The 23,350-nt window shown below is 42.3% G+C and overlaps 1 protein-coding gene across 4 annotated transcripts in view; it reads left to right on the top strand.

Annotated features, from left to right (window-relative positions):
• The window catches only part of ARHGAP22 (Rho GTPase activating protein 22), a 207,607-nt gene that overhangs the window by 57,948 nt on the left and 126,309 nt on the right, over positions 1 to 23,350 (top strand). For all 4 annotated transcript variants that reach the window (XM_033129704.1, XM_033129700.1, XM_033129703.1 and 1 more), the window contains one exon: positions 15,511 to 15,710. In XM_033129704.1, coding sequence (XP_032985595.1) covers positions 15,511 to 15,710 — 200 coding nt within the window. The remainder of the gene's footprint in view (positions 1 to 15,510; positions 15,711 to 23,350) is intronic.

The following is a 23,350-nucleotide window of genomic DNA, read 5'->3' as shown; positions in this document are numbered from 1 at the left end:
TTACTATTATTACTGTCCCTCAACAAACCCTTCCTGAGGCTTCCTGGGTGCCGGCCACTGATCCATAGCCCCCGCCTCCTGAGCCCAACTGTCTCCCACACGCCCCACACGCCGGACTCCTCCTCTGACTCCCTCCTGGACACATCCCCTTGGATGTCAGAGACCACAAAAATCCAACGTGGACAAGTTGAACCCCTCATTGCCCTGCAGTGTCCTCCTCCTCTGACCACTGTCCTGCCCCCCTTCCAGTCCCTATCTCCACATACCGCCAATCATCAGCCCCCTCCTCCTAAATGTCTGAGGCCCCCCCAGAGATGCACCCCACCCTCGTCCCCGTGCCTCTCCTCCTGCCCTGACCCCGTCGGGTTCTCCAGTTTCCCAGCAGCTGGGCATCCACATGAGGATTCCCGGCCTCCAGGGCTCCTGGAGGAGTGAGCAGGCCCTGGCTCAGGGTCTCCCTCCTCAGAACTGACTGCTTGGACCAAGACCCCACATTCTAAACATAGGGTTGCTCAGAGCAGGTGTGTGTGTACAGGTGTGCACGTGTGCACACACACACTCACACACTTGCAGACACACATTCGTACACACACTCTTACACTCACAAACTACCCTCACACGCTGTTGCATTCATAATCACACACTCATGCATCCATACACTCTTGCATACTCACGCATGCATACACACTCACACACATTTCAAGCATATACACACTCATGCATGCACAAATTTCATAAACATATACACATTCACACACATGCATGTACTCTTCCACATATACTCAAACACTTGTATACATACACTCATGCATGCATGCATACACACAACTCTCTCTCTCTCTCTCTCTCTCTCACATACACACACACACAGAATGCACACAGAATTCTCAGGAGAGAGTTGGGTCCCCTGTACTCCACTGTCCTCAATCTTGGGAAGAGGTACATAGATACATTGCACGAACTATACAATTATATGCCAGGCTGTTATTCATGCTGTTTTAAAGGCGAAATTGAAGTGAGAAAAAAGAGACTAATTTCAGTGGAGTGACTCTGGGAGGGCCACATGGAGGTGGTGAAACTGGACCCACACCTTGAATGCAAGGTCGGACTTGGAACAGTGAGAATGAGCAAAAGGGTATTGTGATGGGTTATTGTCAAGTGTGATGATGAGGTGAGGACAGTGATTATCAGAATCACTTGGGCTGCTTCAAAATCCAAATTCCAAGTCCTTCCCCTCAGAAGGTCTGACTCAGCAGATGTGGAGAGCAGCATTTCTAAGGCCCCAGGTAGTGTAATAGACAGCCACCTCCGGCAGCCCTGAGCTGAGTGGAGGCGAGGGGTGCAGATAAGCTGGTGGCGCTGTCCCCTGAAAGGACTGTGGCTGCCGGGCTGGGGGTAGACCATACTCTGCACGTAGTAGTTGGTAAATACTGTAACTTCTTTTGAGAAAAGAAGTAAAATGATTAGATCTGTGTTTGGAAAGATTTCCTTGGCAGCTGCATATCTCTTTTGGAGGCTCCTGTGAGGGGCAGGAGGTAAGAGGAAGCAGTCCAGGCAAGGATGATAAGAATTTGACTTGATTCAGTAAAAGAGAAATGAAAATGGAATAAAAGTACAGAGAGAATCTTCAGAATTTTGAAACTAATGGACTGTAAGGCCTGAAGGAAAGAGATTTGTCAAAACAACTCCAAGCCGTCAAGGCAGGTTGGCTGTGAGCCCTGGATGAGGGCGGTGGGGGAACACATTTGAGAGAGCTGAGCAGGCGAGCAGGCACGGGCTTAGGTGACCCTGAACCATCCCTGTGGAGATGTCCTGCAGATGGCGTGACATGTGCACCTGAAGCTCTGGACACAGATCTGGGCAGAAATAAAGACGTGGGGCTCATGATGGAATGAAGGGCAGCGGAGGCATCCCTGGTCAACAGCAGGACTTCTGGGGAGAACAGAGGACGTGGAGGCCAGCACAGTCTGGACGGAGATGAGGCAGCTGGGCTGTGGGAGGAAGGGCTTCAAGAAGAGGGCGAGGGACTTTGTCTTAGCACCAAGGGGTATTGGAGGCTGAGAACCAGAACCAGATTTGACCAGAGCAGTTTCAAGAGAAGAGAAACTTTCCAAATGCAAGGGGTTGGCAGGTACTGGGGGGTTGAGGAAAGAGAGGCTGGGATTATGGGCCACTGTCTCAAGAGATGCTTGTCAGTGACAGGAAGTGACACGGTCAACCCGCACGCATGTGTGCTGATTTGAGCCAAGACATAGCAAATGCAAATGCCACGCTTTCTTCCTCCCAAATCAGAGCCACACATCCCCTGAGATAGGCCCAAATTCTGCTCATCCTTCAAGGCTCAACCCAGGCGCTCCCGCCTCTGGTGGCCCCACAGATGTCGACAGCAGAAAGTCTGCATGTACGTTTGCGCCTCTGCAGCCTCCGTCTGTCCACGTGGCCTAGGCTTTCATCTGTGTGGTTGTTCGTTGTGATTTAGTTCCCCTGACAGACTGGGAGCGCCGGGGAACACGAACGACTCAGGGTTCTGCACTGTCCTGGTGGAGTTCTGTAGATTTGGAAGGTATGAGTGAGTGAAAGGCTGTGCGTGTGACCAGAGGAGCCCCCAGTGGAAGTGCCCTGCGCCCTCCTCCCTGGGCCTGCTCCTGGGCCCTCTCCAGAAACTTGGCTGTAGAGCCTTAGAACGCCAGAGCTGTTTGACATGAAACTTTGGCTTAAATATTTCCAGAACTGAATAAGTTGATTCAGGAAATGCTGAGGACAGGAACAGTGGTTATTAATAAATCATAACAATGATTATTTTCATTTCAAGACACTCAGTGGGGCGTATAAGTAATATGTGTGTGATTGATCAGCTGGGGAAAAACCTGGGCTGCTTCAGCAGCCTAAGTAGCATGTGCAGGAAGTGCTTCCCTGGTGAACTGAGGAGAGCAGGAGCCTGCCCCTTCCCGCTCCCTGGGCACCAAGAGGAGGGGGCAGGGCGGAAACAGAGACTGGCTGCAGCTCCCTGCCTGAGGGCGGCCCAGCCTGCTTGCCCAGGCTCCCCCAAACCTGCAGCCCTCAGGAGGGTGGTGCCCAGGGCTTGGGGATCAGGCCCAGAAATGTCACCCGTTCTTTGTTTTGCCATGTTGAGGGACCTGTGGGCCAGTCACGCCTGTGGTTATTTATTTACTGCACAAGAATGCTGGGCACCTACTCTCTGCCGGTCTCAGTGTCCAGGGTCCTGTGCTCTGAGGTCCTGGCTTCCTAAGCAGACACACTTGGACTGAGAGCACCTCTGCAGACATCGCCAGAGCAGGGCCGAGGGCTCCCTGGCACTCCTTGGTGCCGGGTGTGCTAATGAGCCACCCAGTTTTTGTGGAGTTCCTGTGCCAGTCCTATACAGAATGCTATGGGGGTTGCAAAAGGAAGAGCAGGGGCATCCCTGGTCTTAGCAGAGCTATGATCTGTCAAATGAAACAACTTTGGGCCCTGTCATAACAGAAGACAAGAGATAGGACCAGGGATGTGGTGCTAGAACATTCCATGAAGCCCCAGAGGATCTATGGAAGGATGGAGGGTTCTAAGCAGCCCTTGCAGATTCCTGGAGAAGACGCAGAGGATAATAAGAGAATAGACAGTGCAAGTGGCCCGTGGGCCTACAGGAACCGCTGCCGCCCCCTCGCCTCACCCAGCCTTTCCCACCAGGGGTAATCTGTTAAATGGCACGGGGAGTGAGCCAGCGCCTCATGCCGTTAGTGGGAGCCTGTGCAGAGATGTTCCACCTGATTTGTAATTTAATAACAGGGTGAGCTGGACAGTGACTAAGTGTCATTTTATACCCACTACATTATGGAGCAGGAGTATTCAAATTATGATATTTCATGTTGATGGTTATGGACAAAGTGGTACACTAGTATAATTTTGTGGTGAAATAGAGCCAAACACCAGTTTTAGAAGAAAGTGTGTAATGGCACTAATGAGCCAAAAGCCATGGAAAAGTCTGTCCCTTCTGCCCCATGAGCCCACTGCTGGGGACACATCTTTCCATAGGAAACAGTTCTCCATGGCCACGTCCACTGTACCGTTTCCATTATAATCCTCATTGCCATGGTAACCCATTACTGGGCACCTCGTACGGGCCAAACACTCTGCCAGGTGTGGCCGTCTGTCCTCCTCCAGCTTGCCCTGCAGGGTCAGGTATTGTCATCCTGAACGGGCCCAGCTTGCTGACTCAGGCTGAGAGAGTCCACAGAGCTGGCGATGATCCCAAACAAGCCTGTGTTTCTTCCACTGGACCCAGTCTCACTTTAATTAAAAAACTAATGTTGGAAAGAATTTCAGTGCCCAGCAATAAGGAATCTTTAGGAAATTCACAGGGATAGTAAACAGCCATAGAAATAAAGGAAGACAGTGTACTTTCATATGGGACACAACAATATGTTTGGGGACCAGGAACAGCAGAAAGATGGGGAGCAAAGATGTAGATTGGCTGGTAAGTGTAAACACAAGGGAAGCTCAACCCCAGTGCAGGGTTCACAGGTGGGCCGCTTTCCTGGAAGGAGTTGCTGGGCCATGCCAGCCGACTTGACTCCCCTGATTGGCTTTCCTTCGGTCTCTGGGAAAAACTACTGCGCTTAGGGATCACCAACCCATCGTTAGTTAATCAGGTGAGCCTGGAAACAGCCTGCTTCCTTCCTGGGCCAAAGCACAGACGAAGCTGGGCTGGAACATTCCAGCCAGGGATGGCAACGGGAATCGAGGTGGGGCAGGCAAGGACCTTGTGGTGGGTGGTACCCACGGAGTAGTCAGCTGCTCAGGGTTCCAGAAGGAAGCGAGGGTGCCTCCCTTAACCCCCTGTGGTCAGTGAGCCGACTCCTTCCAGAGCAGGGCCCACAGCATGGCCTCGGTATTTTGTGCTCGTGTAAAAGTGGTAGATTTGGGATTATATCCCAGCTATATAACACGAAAGGCAAAACTAGCAACCACCATAGTATAGGTTCTCCTCAGATGCCAGCCAAGTGTCACGTTGCATTCAATGTCGTTAAGAAACAGACATGCCTAAAAATAAGAATAAGCCTAAGTAACCTGACATTTGACAACCATGACTTGCATCCATTCCCTGCCACACGTGTAAAACTGGGTAAGACATCTTGTCTTCTCATCCCCACCCCTCCGTCTAGAGGGGCAGGAAGACAGCCAAGCAGGTATTACCAGCCATGTGTCCTGGTAGGGGAGGGAATGACTATCTGCAGGAGATTCAGAAGGAAGGTTCTGTGGAGTTAGATCTTGAAGGATGAGCAGGAGCTCAGCTGACAGCCAAAGCCAGGGGTTGAGTGGGAGAGGGATGGAAGAAAGGTCAGGCCAGTGGCACTGCGAGGGCCGAGAAAAGGCCAGGCTCAGGGAACTGCAGTCACTGGTATAATGGGAGGAGCTTACACACACACACACACACTGACAGGCACAGTATAATAACTGGGTCGCAGGGACCCTGTGTTCCAATCAGAAGTGAGTATCTGTGGTCTTAAGAATTACAAATATGATTACATTAGGACTCAGGTTTGTTCCTCCAAAGGCCACGATGGCCCCTCTTAGTGATCACTGCAGCAGCATCCTAACACTGGCCAGAAAGAGTAGAAAAGCTTCCCCGGGACAAAGGAGAGAGAGGGAGGGAGAAAGGAAAGAGGGACAGGAGGGGCAAGAACTCAGTCATCGTTATGAAGGGCAGAGTGCTGGTCAGTGGTGCCAGCTGGGAGAAGAGGGAGCCTGAGGCACAGAAGGGCTCACGGCACTCGGAGGCTCTGAGGTAAGAGAGATGGCCATGCCAGGTACTCGTCAACAGACCACCGCAGAGAGCTGAAGCAGAGTCCCTGCTGTCCAGGCCCACCCTGCCGCGATGGACCCATGAAAGCAGCAAGGTGGCTTTGGGGGGCTGGGCAAGGATGCTTAGGTCTGATGCCTGCAGGAGAGGGTTGCCATACAGAAACCAGGGACGGGCTCTGGATGGGGCCACTTCCTTTGGAGCCGGAATAACAGGAACCCTGCTAGAATGTGAGCTCCAGCAGAAACCAGATTTTTATGTGTTTTTTCTTTTAAATAACTTTTTGGTTTTTCAATTACAGTTGACACACAACATTATATTGGTTTCAGGAGTACAACATAGTGATTAGACATTTACCATATATAACTTATGAAGTGATCACCCCGATAAGTCTAGTACCCATTTGATACCATCAATAGTTATTACAATATTACTGACTATATTCCCTCTGCTGTACTTTCCATCCCCATGACTGTTTTTATAACTGGCAATTTGTACTTCTTAATCCCTTCAACTTTTTCACCCAACCCGTCAACCCCCTTCCCATCTGCCACCCATCAGTTTGTTCTCTGTATCTGAGTTTGTTTCTGTTTTGTTTGTTTTGTTTTTTAGATTCCACATGTAAGTGAAATCATATGGTATTTATCTTTCTCTGTCTGACTTATTTCACTTAGCATAATACCCTCAAAGTCCATCCATGTTATCATAAATGGCAAGATGTCATTCTTTTTATGGCTGAGTAATATTCCATTGTGTGTGTGTGTGTGTGTGTGTGTGTGTGTGTGTGTATAAAACACCTTTATCCATTCATCTGTGGATGGACACTTAGGTTACTTACATATCTTGGCTACTGTAAATAATGCTGCAATGAACATAGGGGTGCACATATCTTTTCGAATTAGAGTTTTGGATTTCTTTGGATAAACACCCAGAAGTGGAATTGCTGAATTATATGGTAGTTCTATTTTTAATTTTTTGAGGAACGTCTATACTGTTTTCCGTAGTGGCTGCACCAATCTGCAATCCCACCAACAGTGCACGAGGTTTCCCTTTTCTCCACATCCTCACCAGCACTTGTTGTTTGTTGATTTATTGATGATAGCAATTCTGACAGGTGTGAGGTGGTATCTCATCGTAGTTTTAATTTGCATTTCCCTGATGATTGTCTTCCATGTGTCTGTTTGCCATGTGTATGTCCTCTTTGGAGAAATGCCTATTCAGGTCCTCTGCCCATTTTTAAAATCTGAATGTTTGGTTTTTGGGGTGTTAAGTTGTATGAGTTCCTTATGTAATTTGGATGTTAACCCCTTATTGGATGTATCATTGACAAGTATCTTCTCCCATTCAGTAGGTTGTCTTTTCATTTTGTTGATGGTTTCTTTCACTGTGCAGAAAATTTTTAGTTTGCTGTATTTACATTTTTTCTTTGTTTCCCTTGCCAGAGGAGAAATATCCAAAAAAATATTGCCAAGAGAAATGTCACAGAGTTTACTGCTTATGTTTTCTTCTAGGAGTTTTATGGTTTCAGGTCTTACATTTAAGTCATTAATCCACTTTGAATTTATTTTTGTATATGATGTAAGAAAGTGATCCAGTTTCATTCTTTTGCATATATCTGTCCAGTTTTCCCAACACCTTTTATTGAATAGACTGTCTTTCCCCCACTATATGTTCTTGCCTCGTTTATCATAGATTAAATGACCATGTAATCATGGGTTTATTTCTCGGCTTTCTGTACTGTTCCATTGATCTATGTGTCTGTTTTTATGCCAGTACCATGTTGTTTTGATTACTGTGGCCTTGCAGTATAGTTTGATATCAGGTAGTGTGATATCTCCAACTTTGTCCTTCTTTCTCAAGATTGCTTTTACTATTTGGGGTCTCTTGTGGTTCCATATAAATTTTAGGATTATTTGTCTTAGTTCTGTGAAAAATGCCATTGGTGTTTTGATAGGGATTGCATTGAATCTACAGATTGCTTTGAGCAGTATGAACCTTTTAATAATGTTAATTTTTCCAATCCATGAGCATGGTATATGCTTCCATTTATTTGTATCTTCTCCAATTTCTTTCTTCAATGTCTTATAATTTTCCAAGTACAGGCCTTTTACCTCCTTGGTTAAATTTATTGCTATGTATATTTTTAATGCAATTGTAAATGGATTATTTTCTTAATATCTTTTTCTGATAGTTCATTATTGGTGTATAAAAATGCCTCCGATTTTTTAATATTAATTTTGTATCCTGGTGCTATACTGAATTTATTTATTACTTCTAATAGTTTTTCCGTGGCTTTTTTTAGTTCTCTATATGTAGTATCATGCCATGTGTAAATAATGATAGTTTTACTTCTTCTTTTCCAATTTGGATGCCTTTTATTTCTTTTTCTTGTCTGATTGCTGTGGCTAGGACTTCCAGTAGTATGTTGAATAAAAGTGGTGAAAGTAGATATTCTTGTTTTGTTGCTGATCTTAAAGAAAAAGCTTTTAGCTTTTCCCTGTTGAGTCTGATGTTAGCTCTGGGTTGGTCATATATGGTCTTTATTATGTTGACGTATGTATGTTCCTTTTATGTATGTGACTATTATGTTGACGTATGTATGTTCCTTTTATGTATGTGACTTTTCTCTGAGGTTTTTTTGTGGGGTTTTTTTTTATCATAAGTGATGCTGGATTTTGTCAAGTGCTTTTTCTACATTTGTTGATATGATCATATGATTTTTATCCTTCACTTGAATTGATTTGTGGGTATTTAACTAACCTTACCTCCTGGGGAAAAAATCCCACTTGATCATGATGTATGATCTTTTAAATTATTGCTGAATTTGGTGTACTAATATATATATATTTTTAATTGTTTGCTGAAGTATGTTCAAAATATTTTAAATTAAAGTTTATTGGGGTGACAATTGTTCGTAAAGTTACATAGATTTGAGGTGTACAATTCTGTAATACATCATCTATATATATCACATTTTGTGTTCACCACCCAGAGTCAGTTCTTTTTCCATCACCAATTATATGGGCTATATATATTTACCCTCATCTACCACCCTACCCCCCCTTACCCTCTGGTAACCACTAAACTATTGTCTGTGTCTATGAGTTTTTGTTTTTTTGTTTATCTTGTTCTTTTGTTGTTTTCAGTTTTATATCCCACATATCAGTGAAATCTTCTGGTTCTCTGCTTTTTTTTGGTCTGATTTATTTCACTTAGCATAATAATCTCAAAATCCATCCATGTTGTCACAAATGGCACTATTTCATCTTTTCTTATGGCAGAATAGTATTCCACTGTGTATATACACCAAACTTCCTTTTTTTGTTTGGTTGTTTCAGGTGCACAAAACAATGTAATAGTTAGACATTTACACCCCTCACAAAGCGATAACTCCCCTCCCCCAATCTACTACCCCTCTTACATCATATATAGCTGTTATAATTCCATTGACTCTATTCCCTATGCTGTACTCCACATCCTATGACCATATACATATTAAAATATAGTTGACACTCATTGTTATTCAGCTTCAGGTGTTATGCAGCTTCAGCTGCAGTGGTCAGGCAGCTACACCTCCCACAAAGTGGTCTCCCTTTGGTGTGCTAATATTTTGTTGAGGATTTTTGCATCTATGTGTATCAGAGATGTTGGAATATATGTGTATATGTATGTGTGTGTGTGTGTGTGTGTGTGTGTGTGTGTGTATATATATATGTATATATATATATATATATATATATATATATATATATATATATATATATGGTTTTGGTGTCATGGTAATGCCGGCATCATAAAATGAGTTTGGGAGCCTTCCCTTCTCTTCAATTTTTTGAATAGTTTGAGAAGGATAGGCATTAATTATTCTTTGAATGTTTGGTAAAATTCACCTGCGAAGCCATCTGGTCTAGGACTTTTCTTAGGAGATTTTTTTATTACTGATTCAATTTCATTAGTAGTTATAGGTCTGTTCAGATTTTCTGTTTCATTCTGGTTCAGTCTTGGAAGATCGTATGTTTCTGAGAATGTATCTATTTCTTCCAGGTTGTCCAATTTGTTGGCATATAATTGCTTGTAGTATTTCCTGATAATTCTTTGTCAATTCTCCTCCTCCATTTCTGATTTTATTTATTTGGGCCCTTTCTCTTTTTTTTTCCTGATGAGTCTGGCTAAAGGTTTATCAGTTTTGTTTGTCTTTTCGAAGAACCAGCTCTTGATTTCATTGATCTTTTGTATTGTTATTTTATTTTATTTTTTTTTTTTAATTTTTTATTGGGGAATATTGAGGAACAGTGTGTTTTTCCAGGACTCATCAGCTCCATGTCAAGTCATTGTTTTCAGTCCAGTTGTGGGGGGCACAGCTCAGCTCCAAGTCAAGTCGTTGTTTTCAATCTGGTTGTGAAGGGCGCAACTCAGCTCCAGATCAAGTCATTGTTTTCAATCTAATTGTAGAGGGCGCAGCTCACTGGCCCATGTGGGAATTGAACCAGCGACCTTGGTGTTAATGAGCAGTGCACTCTAACCACTGAGCCAACTAGCCACCCACTGGTGGGTCAGCTCCAAGCTCAAGCTGTTATCTCTTACTGGCCCATGTGGGAATCGAACTGGCGACCTTGGTGTTAGGAGCACTGTGCTCTAACCACTGTGTCAACCGGACACCCTGTATTGTTATTTTAGACTCTATTTTGTTTATTTCTGCTGTGATATTTATTATTGCTTTCCTTCTACTCACTTTGGGCTTTGTTTGTTCTTATTTTTCTAGCTCCTTTCGGTATAGGGTTAGATTTGTTTATTTGAGATTTGTCTTGTTTTGGGAAGTAGGCCTGTATTGCTGTGAATTTCCCTCTTAAAACTGCTGTGGCTGTGTCCCATAGATTTTTGTGTTGCTGTGTTTTTGTTTTCATTTGTCTTAAGGTATCTTGATTTCTTCCTTGGTCTCTTTGTTAACCCATTCATTGTTTAGTAGCTGGTTGTTTAGCCTCCATGTGTTTGTGTGTTTTTCAGTTTCCTTCTTGTAATTGTTTTGCACCATTGTAGTCAGAGAAGATACTTGATATGATTTCAGCCTTCTTAAATTTACTAAGACTTGTTTTGTGGCTTACCATGTGGTCTATCTGGGAAATGTCCCATGTTTACTTGAAATGAGTGTATAGGCTGCTTTTCGTTAGTGAAAAGTCTTAAAAATATCAATTAAGACCATCTGGTCTAATGTGTCATTTAAGGCTGGTTTCCTTGTTGATTTTTCTGTCTGCATGATATATCCATTGATGTCAATGGGGTGTTAAAGTCACCTGCTATGACTGTATTCCTGTCTATCTCTACATTTATGTCCATAAATATTTGCTTCATATATTTAGATGCTTCTATGTTGTGTGCATAGATGATTGTGAGAGTTATAAACTCTTGTTGGATTGATCCCTTTATCATTATGAATTGCCCTTCTTTGTCTCTAGTTACAACCCTTGTATTAAAGTCTATTTTGTCTGATATAAGTATTGTTACTCCAGCTTTTTTCAGTTTTCATTTGTGTGAAATATCTTTTTCCATCCCTTTACTTTCAGTCTGTATGTGTCTTTCAATCTGGAGTGGGTCGCTTGTAGGCATCATATGTACAGGGTTTTTTTTTTTTTCATTCAACCCCCCTTATGTCTTTGATTGGAACATTTATTCCATTTACATTTAAAGTAATTATTGATAGGTATATAGTTGTTGCTATTTTATTGTTTTCTGATTGCTTTGTAGTTCTCTGTCCCTTTCTTATTCTCTTGCTCTCTTCTCTTGTATGTCAATAATTCTCTATGGTGTCGTGTTGGATTACTTTGTCTTTATTTCTTGCATATTGCTTATAGATTTTTAGTTTGTTGTTACCATGTGCTTCATATATACCAAGCTATGTCTGTAGCAGTCTATTTTAAGTTGATGGTCACTTACATTCAAACACCTTCTAAGATCACTACAATTTTTATTCACTTCCTCCACATTTATGTTTTTGTCATTTTTTTTACTTCTTTTGTGTGTGTGTGTTTGTGTTCTTTTGTGTGTGTGTTCCCTCTTAAAACTGCTGTGGCTGTGTCCCATAGATTTTTGTGTTGTAATTATTTATTGTTGTAATTACACATGATCTCCTACTTTCATCTTTTAATCTTTGTACTAATTTTATAGTTGGTTGATCCACTGCTTTTATTAAGTATTTGATATTTATCAGTGAGAATTTTTTTCTTTCCTATATTTTCTTATTCATATATTTTTTTTCTTTTTAAAGAAGTCCCTTGAACAATTTTTGTAATACTGGTTTAATGGTATTGAACTCCTTTAGAACTCCTTTAGCTTTTTCTTATCTGGAAAGGTCTATACCTCTCCTTCAATGATAAATGATAGCTTTGCCGGATAGAGGAATCTTGGTTGTAGGTCTTTACCTTTCATCACTTTGAATATTTTGTGCCAATTCCTTCTGACTTGCAAAGTTTTACAGGCCAGCTGACAGTTTTATGGGAGCTGTCTTGCACATTAGTAGCTGCTTTTCTTTTGCTACTTTTAAGATTCTCTCTTTGTCTTTAACCTTTAACATTTTAATTATGATGTAGCATGGTATGGACCTCTTTAGGTTCATCTTGTTTGGGACGCTCTGTGCCTCCCGGACTTGTATGTCTATTTCCTTTGCCAGATTAGGGATTTTTTCCATCATTATTTCTTCAAATAGGTTTTCAGTTCCTTGCTGTCTCTCTTCTCCTTCAGGTACCCCTATGATGCACAAATGTTGGTATGCTTGATAGTGTCCCAGAGGTACCTTAAACTATCCTTAGTTTATTTTGGATTATTTTTTCTTTTTGCTGTTTCTATTGGGTGTTTTCTGCTACCTCATCATCCAGATTGTGATTTGATCCTTTGCTTCAATCAATCTGCTTTTGATTCCCTCTAATATATTCATCATTCCAATTATTGTATTCTTCATTTCTGGCTGATTGTTTTTCATGTTTTTAATCTCCATTTTTATGTTTTCTAGCTCTTTGTTAAAGTTCTCACTGCATTCATCTATTCTATCCCCAAGTTCATTGAGCATCCTTATAACCAGCTTTTTGAACTCTGCATTAGGTAGATTGCTTGTCTTCATTTTATTTAGTTTTTTGTTTCTGGAGTTTTGTCCTATTCTTTCACTAGGGACATGTTTCTTTGTTTCCTTACTTAGGCTGCCTCCCTGTGTTTGTTTTTATATATTAGGTAGATCTGATTTATCTCCTGGTTTTGGCAGAGTGGCCTCATGTAGTAGGTGTCCTCTAGGGCTCAGTGGTACAGTCTCCCTGATTACCTGAGCTGGATCCTTCAGGGGTGTCACTTGTGTGGGTGTGTGTGCCCTCCTGTTGTAGTTGAGACTTGATTGCTGTTAGCATGTCAGTGGGTGGGATTGACCCTAACACTGGCTGGCTGTAAAGACTGGCCATGATTACAGCATATGAGCTGTTGTACAGGGGCTGACCCCATGGAGTGAGAGTCTCTTTAGTGGAGCTCTGGTGCCTGCTGAGTCCACCTTTTGGATGTATCATTGTGGAACTAGTTGGGTGGTGCTCTGATGTGGCCTGGCCACGAGGTATGTTTATTTCTGGAGCCAATTGTGAGGGGCTCCTATGCAAGTCAATTTCAACCCAACTTGTGTTTGATTTGGGGCTATCTAGTAAAAGCTACAAAGTGGTCTGTAGTTCCCTGTGTTGGGCTTGGTGGTGCTTGGAAGAAGCTATTCTGTGAACTGAGGCTGGCTGCCACTAGTGTTGGGCTTAGGACCCTTTGATGGGCACCATGATGTGAGCTGAGGCTAGCTTCCATTTGTGCCGGGTTTCTGGCCACTTAATTGAGTCTATGTTCCAAGACAAGACTTGCCACAGCTTATGCCAGGCTTGGGCTACTGTCATGCAGGGTGTCATGCGGGGTATCTGATCCCGCTCCCCACATAAGAATGCAGGACATAGTGAGGCCAAAAAGGAACACCCACGGAACCATAGATAGGGGAGTCATACCACTATAATCTCACTGGCAGCTGGGTTGGAGACACAGGAAGCAGGAGCCACACGATCCGCAACCCGCCATTCACTTCTCTGCCAACCAACCAACCCCACTTGCTAACTGCAATTCGCACTTGCTAGCTCAGCCACCATCTTCTTGCTAGCCCCTATTTTGCTGCTTGCATAGCCATGGCAGTTATATTAGTGGCCAATGGCTCACTGGTTACAGCTGACAGCCAACTAGCCACAGCTGATGGCCATCCAATCACATTTGATGTCCATTTACTACCCGAGTGAGCACCTTTCCACGTGAGGCCGAAAGCCTGGAAACTGCATTCCTGGCTCTGTCCCCACAGCTACCTAATGGGAGTTACAATGCCACTGGAGACCGGTCACCACTTGCACCGGGCTTCAGGTAGTTAAGCAAGAGTACAGTGAACACTGAGGCAAGATGCTGCTTTTGGGGTGTTTGTGGACCTTTCTGAGATTTTAGGAAAGTCCACAGTGAAAGCTGAGGCAGGCTACTTGTGTGGAGGACCTGCTAGAAGAAGTTCAGCCTGGCATGCCAGTTGGGTGTGGCAGAGTCTCAGGGAATCAACAGGGTGGGGCAAATGGTGTTACTTGAGTTAATAGAGGGCTCTGATTTGACAACCACCTGTGCCTGCTGGCTGAGTCGAGGAAGGGCTCAACAAAGGAACAATGGCTCCTGCCAGCACTTTCATCCCAACCCATGCCCCTCCAGCCCTCTACCTGAAGCTAGTCAATTTAGTTCCTCCCCATATGTTCCTGGTGCTTTTTGAGCTACTGCCCCCACACTGGAGCTCAGAGTGAGTGAGTTTCTGAGACAGTGAATCTGTGCATGGGCCCTTTAAGACCTGCAGTACCAAGATCTCCAGCATCCTTCCATCTTATTTGGACGCAATCCCAGCTGGGTTTCACAGCCAGATGTTATGCGGACTCTTTTTCCCAGCACTGGTGTCCTGGGCTAGGGAGCCTGGTGTGGGACTGGGAACTATCACTTCTCTAGGGAACAGCCAAGATATCCCTCCTGATTCTGAATCACCACACCATGTGTGAGGGGCCTGCCTATTCCTTATCTTACCCTTCCTACCAGTCTTGATGTGGCTTCTTCTTTATATCCTTAGTTATAGGACTTCTACTCAGCTAGTCTTCATTTGGTTCTTAATGATCATTGTTTTATAATTTAGTTGTAATTTTGAAGTGGTTGTGGGAGGAGTCGAGCACAGTGTTTACCTACTCTGCCATCATCACTTGGAAGTCTTATGTTTCTTTTTTCACTGCTTTATCCCCAGCACCTGGAACAGTGCTGATGCTTAGTAGGTCCTCAATAAGTAGTTGTTGAATGAATAAATGAATGAACCATGAACAAATGGAAGAATAGATATGTGTATTCATGGGTGAATGCATGCATGGATGCATGAGTGGATGAACAAACCTGGGGAAGTGGAGAACCTAGGATCCCAGAGACATAGCAGGAACTAACCAGGCAGGCAAGCTATATACTTTCTCCAGGTGAATAACCTTAAGCTGTTGCTGCTGAGGTGCTCCAGCCCATGCCCCTTTGAACCCAAGGGGAAAGTATGCCAAGCATGATCATGCCCTGGTCACAGGGCAGCTGGGATGCCAGGATGGGACAAGGACTGACAACAGGTATGCATCCTTCCTGCTTACTGTTAAGCTGTTCTTAACTTCCAGCTCGCTCCAAAAGTCTGGTGATGGGGGAGCAGAGTCGGAGCCCCGGGCGGCTGCCCTGCCCCCGCAAGCTGGGCCCCATTCTGAAGGCCGGCTGGCTGAAGAAGCAGAGGAGCATCATGAAGAACTGGCAGCAGCGCTGGTTCGTGCTGCGTGGGGATCAGCTTTTCTACTACAAGGACAAAGATGAGACCAAGCCCCAGGTGAGAAACTCATGGTCTGTGGTGGGCATCCCAGGGCAGGGGGGCTCCAAGGGAAGGTTAACTATGCCCAGGAGATCCTCTCACGACCTCCACCCCTCAAGTCCCCAAGCCACTGACTCCACTCAGAGTGACACTTCACCAGGATTTCCAAAGTGATTTTTGTTCTCAGCCCCTATGTTCCTGGTGACAGCTTATTATACTCAAACGTATCCACAGCTTCAGTAATGAACATGTTTCCTTATGAGGTTGATAGATAGCACCTGTGCACAGCTTGAGGAAACAAGTCTTCCCTGTGCTCTTTTCAGCCTCTTTGTGCGTCTAAGGAGACACAGGTACACACATTTCATTACTTCCATTGTCCAGAGAAATGGGTATCTAGATAAATCTAACTTCCAACTGAAATCTGGCTCCCTGTGAAACCCTTGTGTCAGATGCCTCTGCCTCTCGGTGGTTGCTGTTTCCACCAGCACTGTAACAGCCCCTCAGGTGCTTAACACGTCTGCCTTTCCACCCAAATGACATGAAGTTCATTCACTCAGAGCGCGTCGCCTCACCCCGCTGTGGTGTGGCCTGGGCACTGTCGGACTGTGCACACGCCATGATGACGTGCTGCCTTCCAAGGCAGCTGGGCCTGCAGGCTTGGGCAATCTAGTCCTTGTCATGGGATTCAGAGAAAGAAAGGACATCTGAGAACGGCCCTCATTTCTCTTAGGAAAAGTAGACTCATCCCAAAGGATGCTCCTAGTCACTGCTCCAAGTAGAAAGAAAAGAGAGATCTCTTATCTGAGGTTGAGTTATAAAGCCTTGGTGGGCGGAGCCTGTGCTCATCTCAGTAGTTCTCACAGTGTGGGGATGGGGTCTGGGGGACTCAGAGGGTGCTCAACGATGGACAAGGGGGCAGGAGTGATGGGCAAGGTGGGAGGAGGTACCTGAGCACAGGTACCTGGGATCAGGTCAACATCACAGTGAGAAAATGCCTTCGAACTTCACCCCTCTTTCAATCCTTCTGAGTATACCAAGAAGAAGGTGTCAGTTTGGTGCTAGCACGTCTTTAACTCTTCTCCAATACTTGGGATCCTCCCTTAAAAAAAATTAGAGGTGCAGGGGGAAGCAGGCCTCATCTCAGAGCCTTCAGTGGCAGCAGTAACTCACTGCAAGTGAATAACTTTGTCTTCCCTATATTTATTTTAATGGTTAACTCCTGTTTATGGAAAGAAATGCTGGTTTCCATTCATGAGAGTGATACCAAGGTTTCCTTCCTAAAATATATCTAAGTTAAAAATAAAATGTGTCGCACAGCACTGTGAATGTACTTAATGCCATTGACCTGTACACTTAAAAATGGTTAGCATGGTAAATTATATATTATGTATATTTTACCACAATAAAAAATATAATACGTGAGACTGCTTATGGAAAACTTTTACATAAATAATAGTAGAAATAAGAGGTGGGAATGACAAAAATCAGGAAGGTGAATCTAAACTAAAGTTTAGCAAACCCTGATCTTGTCCAGCTTCCCTGGTTTTATAAGGAATGAAAACAAGCCCCAGAGAGGCATCAGATCTCAGAAAGGAGCCAGCATCTCCCAAGAGATGCCAGCGTCATGCCCAGGTCTCCTCTTTTGGCTTTCTGAGACTGGCTGACACTCCCAGATCCTGTTGGGACATTATTCATTCCCATAATTCACCCTACCCAACAGAGCCTGACTGTATGGCAGCTGCAGTTGCACAGGTCCAATCTCAAGGAGACTATTAGTCAGATTTGACTTATTTAGCTTATATCATATGATCTCAAACCTGCATGCCTCCTGGCAAAATAGCCCACAAACTTCCATTTAATTGCATGAACCACATGTAATGGACTAATTCTCAATATCTGGTTCTAGAAAAATGTGCCCTGCTCACTGTTTATAGTGACAGACGTGCCCAGGCAGTCAGCACCCTCCTGACAGAAGGCCTGTCATCTGTCTAGCAGATGTAATTTTCCACAGTAGGGATGTCCAGCTACCCTTGATGCTAGCCAGAGCTTAAGACACATGATGGGGATCACTCTCAGTCCACACTCTTGTTCTCTCTCCAAACCCTACTTCTTGCCCTTCCCCCTGCTCACTAGCGGGAGAGTCAGCAGAAGACATAGAGCATAGAGATGCAGGAAGAGGAAATAAATGACTTGCACAAGTTCAGATGGAACGAGTAAGCGAAGGTGCTTTCAAACAGACCCTGCAAGTGCCCCTGTCCCTCCAGCTTTCCCAGGGCATGTCCCGGATAGTTGCCAGCAGACATACTTGCAGTTTCCCTGATAGAGGATTCCAGGTATTTTTCTTCTTAGTGGTTTTAGCTTCTGCTTGAAATATCTCCTGGGCCATGAGAACTCCTGCCACATTCTATATTAAACAGTCTGGTCCATTTCCACTGTTTGAGGACTCACTTTAAGTATGCTTATCCCAGTTCTTTACTTTTGAGTTTCTTGGCTTTGAATAGACATGGAATAGAATCGAAATGAAAAGTGTAACTTCCAAAACATACAAGTAAGACAGAAAAAAAAACGTAACAAGTTAAATGTGATCATTTCAACAAATGGGAAGAAAATGAGGGGAAAGGAAAATAAGAGAGAGAGACAAATAGAAAATGAAAAATAAATAAATAAGATAGCAAGGAATAGGTACAAACATTTCAGTTGTCATAGTAAATGTCAGATTCATCTGTCTCTTAAAAGACAGAAAGTGAAAATGAAAAATTGGCTTTCAAAAGGATAGAGCAATAAACAAAAAGGTTGAAAAACAAAACAATGGCCAAAAAATAAGCCAGGAAATGCAAGCAAAAAGAAAGTAGACTCAGCAATATCAAAATCAAATAATATTCAATTCAAAGTCATAAGAGCAAAAGAGAAATATTTCATAAGAAAAATAACAACCAGCCAAGAAAATAGAGCAGCTATGAACTTTTATGCTCTTAATACATAGCTTTGAAGGATACATAAGCAAAGAAAAATAATACTCACTGTTCTCGATCTTTTTCAAAAATTTTTCCAAAAAGTGATATGGAGACACATTCATTAACAATAATGCAAAAAGAAAAAAGACTTAGAAATTAAGAACAAAATGAAAGAGTGAGGGTGTGCACATAAGAGAGAGAAAAAGAGAGAGAGAGATCTATATGAGCAGAAATAAAAGACAAACACACTTCATAATACCTCCTAAATTAATAAGAAAATCCAAACTTAAATTCAAACTTCCATTTAAGGATGACAGATTTAAAAACCACCAAACCCAGTAAAGAGCAGTAAAGCCGTGTTTTGAAGTTGTAACCACACCTAGGTGGAAAGGACAGGAGGGAGAAGCAGCAGCAACATCTGGATGCTAGAAAACAGATGGACCGAGGCAGCTAATTCAGCAGACATGGGAGAGCTAAATTCCAGGCCAGCACTAGGGAGAGCACAAAAGTCAATGGACAACCTCCAGAAGTCTCAGATCTATGCCCTGTGTGACTGCTGCAGCCAAAGCGATTTAAAAGTCACTTTGAGAGCAGGCTGGGTTTTGTTTTGATTTTTTCCAGAGAATAAGTGATGGGAAGCATGGTAGTGGGAGAGAAGATTGATTTGAAGTTTGATTTAATTTAGAGTAAAAGCTTGGAATTGGGAGGAGGAAAGACAAGATGGATGGGAAAGCAGATGCACTTCTAGGAGTGACCATTAATATCGGACAATCAGAAACTAGAACTCTTTAAGAAAGAGGAAACCACAGGGGAGGAAAGAGAGGCCATCTGACCCTGGAGCTTGAAAGTCACAAACAATGTTTGAGCATGGAGTCAGTCATCCCTTTCCTCAGGCTGTTGTTTCCCAAACTTGGACATCGGAGAAAAAACAGTGCTGTCATGAGCTGGTTCTTTGGGTCCTTGTTCCTCGAGAAGGTGCCTGGATTGTCTCCATTTTTCAGATGAGGGAATTGGAGGGCTGGCCTCAGGCCGGGGTTAATGGGTATGCTACCATAGCATCTGCAGTCTGACGAAGTGCGTGACGATGCTGCTTATCGTCTGCCCACAGAACCTCACAGCTCTGCTTTGCCGTGGTGGGTGAGGCTCTCCCATCGTGGCCCTTGTCTCCGCACTATCTGGGGCCATAATTAACGTGCCCTCAGCCTCATCAGAGTCCACCCTTTGTGACAGATGCTCTTTCACCTCTAGACTCAGCTGGAGTTGATTTAGCAAACACTAACTGAGCACCCTTCAGAAATTATAAACTGTCACTCAAACCAGCCAAGAAGTCATTATTATTAATTATTATTATTATGCTGTTGTTGATACTGCTACTGTTCTTTTACAACACTTAGTTTAATGTCTGTTCTCCATTCTAAATAGTAAACTTCATTCAGGTGGGAACTCAATCTATCTTTTTTTAATATAAAGTGCCTTTTAATTAAAGTATAGTTGACAGACAATATTATATTAGTTTCAGGTGTACAACATAGTGATTGGACATTTATATACCTTACAAAGTGATCACCACTACAAGTCTAGCAACCATCTGACACCATACAAAATTATTACGATATTGACTGTATTCCTTATGCTGTACATTATATCCCTGTGACTAATTTATGTTATAAGTTTGTACCTCTTAATCCCCTTCACCTTTTTTGTCCATCCCTCTGCTGCCAAACCCTTAGCAACTATCAGTTTGTTCTCTGTATCTACAGTCTGTTTTGATTTATTTGTTCATATGTTTAGTTTTTTAGATTCCACATATAAGTGAAATGATACAGTATTTGTCTTTCTCTGACTTATTTCACTTAGTGTAATATTCTCTAGGTCCATCCAAGTGTCACAAATGGCAACATGTCATTCTTATAGCTGAGTAATATTCCACTGTATATATATGTACCAGTTATATATGTACCACATCTTCTTTATCCATTCACCCATCAGTGGACACCTAGGTTGCTTCCATATCTTGGCTATTATAAATAAAGCTGCAGTGAAGATAGGGGTTCATATGTCTTTTTGAATTAGTTGTTTTGTTTTCTTAGGATAAACACCCAGAACTGGAATTGCTGAATTGTATGGTAGTTCTATTTTTAAATTTTTGAGGAGACTTCATAATGATTTACATAGTGGCTGCTCCAATTTACAATCCCACCAGCAGTGCACGAGGGTTCCCTTTCCTCCACATCCTCGCCAATACTTGTTGTTTCTTGTCTTTTTGATGACAGCCATTCAGACAGTTGTGAGGTGAGTTATCATTTTGGTTTTTACCTGCATATTCCTGATGATTAGTGAAGTTGAGCATCTTCTCATGTGTCTGTTCATCATCTCCATGTCTTTTTTGGAGAAATATCTATTCAGGTCTTCTGCCCATTTTTGAATTGCATTATTTGTGGGGTTTTTTTGATGTTGAGTTGTATGAATTCTTTATATATTTTGGATATTAATCCCTTATCAGATATATCATTTACAAATATCTTCTCCCATTCAGTAGGTTGCTGTTTCATTTTGTTGATGGATTCCTTTGTTGTGTAAAATCTTTTTGGTCTAATGTAGCCCCATTTGTTTATTTTGTTGACCTTGCCCGAGGAGACACATCCAAAAAATATATTTCTAAGACTGATGTCCAAGAGTTAACTGCCTATGTTTTCTTCTAGGAATTTTATTGTTTCAGGTCTTACTTTTAAGTCTTTAATCCATTGAATTTATTTTTGAGGTCTTACCTTTAAGTCTTTAATCCATTTTGAATAAGTGGTCCAGCTTTATTTTTTTGCAGGTAGCTGTACAGTTTTTCCAGCACCATTTATTGAAGACTTTTCCCCATTGTATATTCTTGCCTCCTTTGTTGTGAATTTTATTGATTATATAAGCATGGGTTTATTTCTGGGTTCTCTATTCTGTTCCATTGATCTATGTGTGTTTTTGTGCCAGTACCGTACTGTTTTGATTACTGTAACCTTGTTTGAAATCAGGAAGAGTGAAGTCTCCAACTTCAATTTCATTTACTTCTGGTCTGGTGTTCATTATTTTCTTCCTTTTGCTAACTTTGGGTTTTAATTGTTCTTTTTCTAGTTCCTTTAGGTTTAAGATTAGATTATTTGAGATTTTTCTTATTCTTGAGGTAGGCCTGTATTACTATAAACTTCGGCTTTAGAAAGCTTTTTGCTATGTCCCATAGATTTTGTAACATTGTTTCCATTTTCATTTGTCTCAGGTATTTTTTAACTTTCTCTGATTTCTTCACAGACCCATTTGTTGTTTAATAGCATATCGTTCAGCCTCCATGTGTGTTTTTTCCAGTTTTCCTCTTGTAAGTGATTTCTGGTTTCATACTATTGTGGTCAGAAAACATTCTTGATCTGATTTCAATCTTCTTAAATTTATTGAGAAGAAGTTTTGTGGCTTTACATGTGATGCATCCTGGAGAATGTTCATGTGCACGTGAAAAAAATAGGTATTCTACTGTTTTTGGATGGAATGTTCTGTACATATCTATTAAGTCCATCTAATCTAATAGGTCACTTAAGGCTAATGTTTCCTCGTTGATTTCATCTGGATGATCTATCCATTGATGTAAGTGGGGTATTTAAATACCCCTACTATTGTATTACTATCAATCTCTCCATTTATATCTGTTAATATTTACTATATGTATTTAGGTGCTCCTATGTTGGGTGCATACATATTTACAAGTATTATATCCTCTTGTTGGATTGATTCGTTTATCATTATGTCATACCCTTGTCTCTTGTTACAGTCTTTGTTTTAAAGTCTATATTTTGTCTAAGTATTGTTACCCAAATTTCTTTTCATTTTCCGTCCCTTCACTTTCAGTCTATGTGTCTTTAGATCTGAAGTAGGTCTCTTGTAGGCAGCATATGTGTGCATTTTGTTTTCTTATACATTCAGCCACCCTATGTCTTTTGAATGGAGCACTCAGTCTATTTACATTTAAAGTAATTATTGATACATATATATTTATTGCCATTTTTGTTTTCATGCTGGTTGGTCTACTACCTTTACTATATGTTTGCTTTTAGTAGTGAGTTTTTTTCTTCCATATATTTTCTTATCTCTAGTTTTAGCCTTTTCTTTTCTGCCTGAAGAATTCTCTTTAATATTTCTTGTAATGCTGGTTTAATGGTGATTAACTCTTTTTTAGCTTTTGCTTGTCTGGGAAACTGTCTCCTTTAATTCTGAATGATAACCTTGCTGGGTGGAGTATCCTGGGTTGTAGGTTTTTCCTTTTATTGTGTTGAATATATCATGCTACTCCCTTCTGGCCTGAAAAGTTTCTGGTGAAAAATCAACTGATAGTCTTATGGAGTTTCCCTTGTATATAACTAGTTGTTTTTCTCTTTCTGCTTTTAAGATTCTATCTTTATCTTTAACTTTTGTTATTTTAATTATTCTGTGTCTTGGTGTAGGTCCATTTGGGTTCATCTTGTTTGGGACTCTCTGTGCTTCTTGAACTTGGATGTCTCTTTCCTTTACCAGGTTTGGGAAATTTTTAGCCTTGATTCTTCAAACAGATTTTCTGTTCCTTTCTCTCCCTCTTCTCTTTCTAGGACCCCTATGATGAGAATGTTCACACACTTGATGTTGTCTCAGAGGTCTCCTATGCTATCCTCATTCTATTTGTTTGTTTGTTTGTTTATT

This window comes from Rhinolophus ferrumequinum, chromosome 16, assembly GCF_004115265.2.
Source record: "Rhinolophus ferrumequinum isolate MPI-CBG mRhiFer1 chromosome 16, mRhiFer1_v1.p, whole genome shotgun sequence".
In the NCBI taxonomy this organism is placed as follows: domain Eukaryota; kingdom Metazoa; phylum Chordata; class Mammalia; order Chiroptera; family Rhinolophidae; genus Rhinolophus; species Rhinolophus ferrumequinum.
This window is presented reverse-complemented; position numbering and strand designations above follow the sequence as displayed.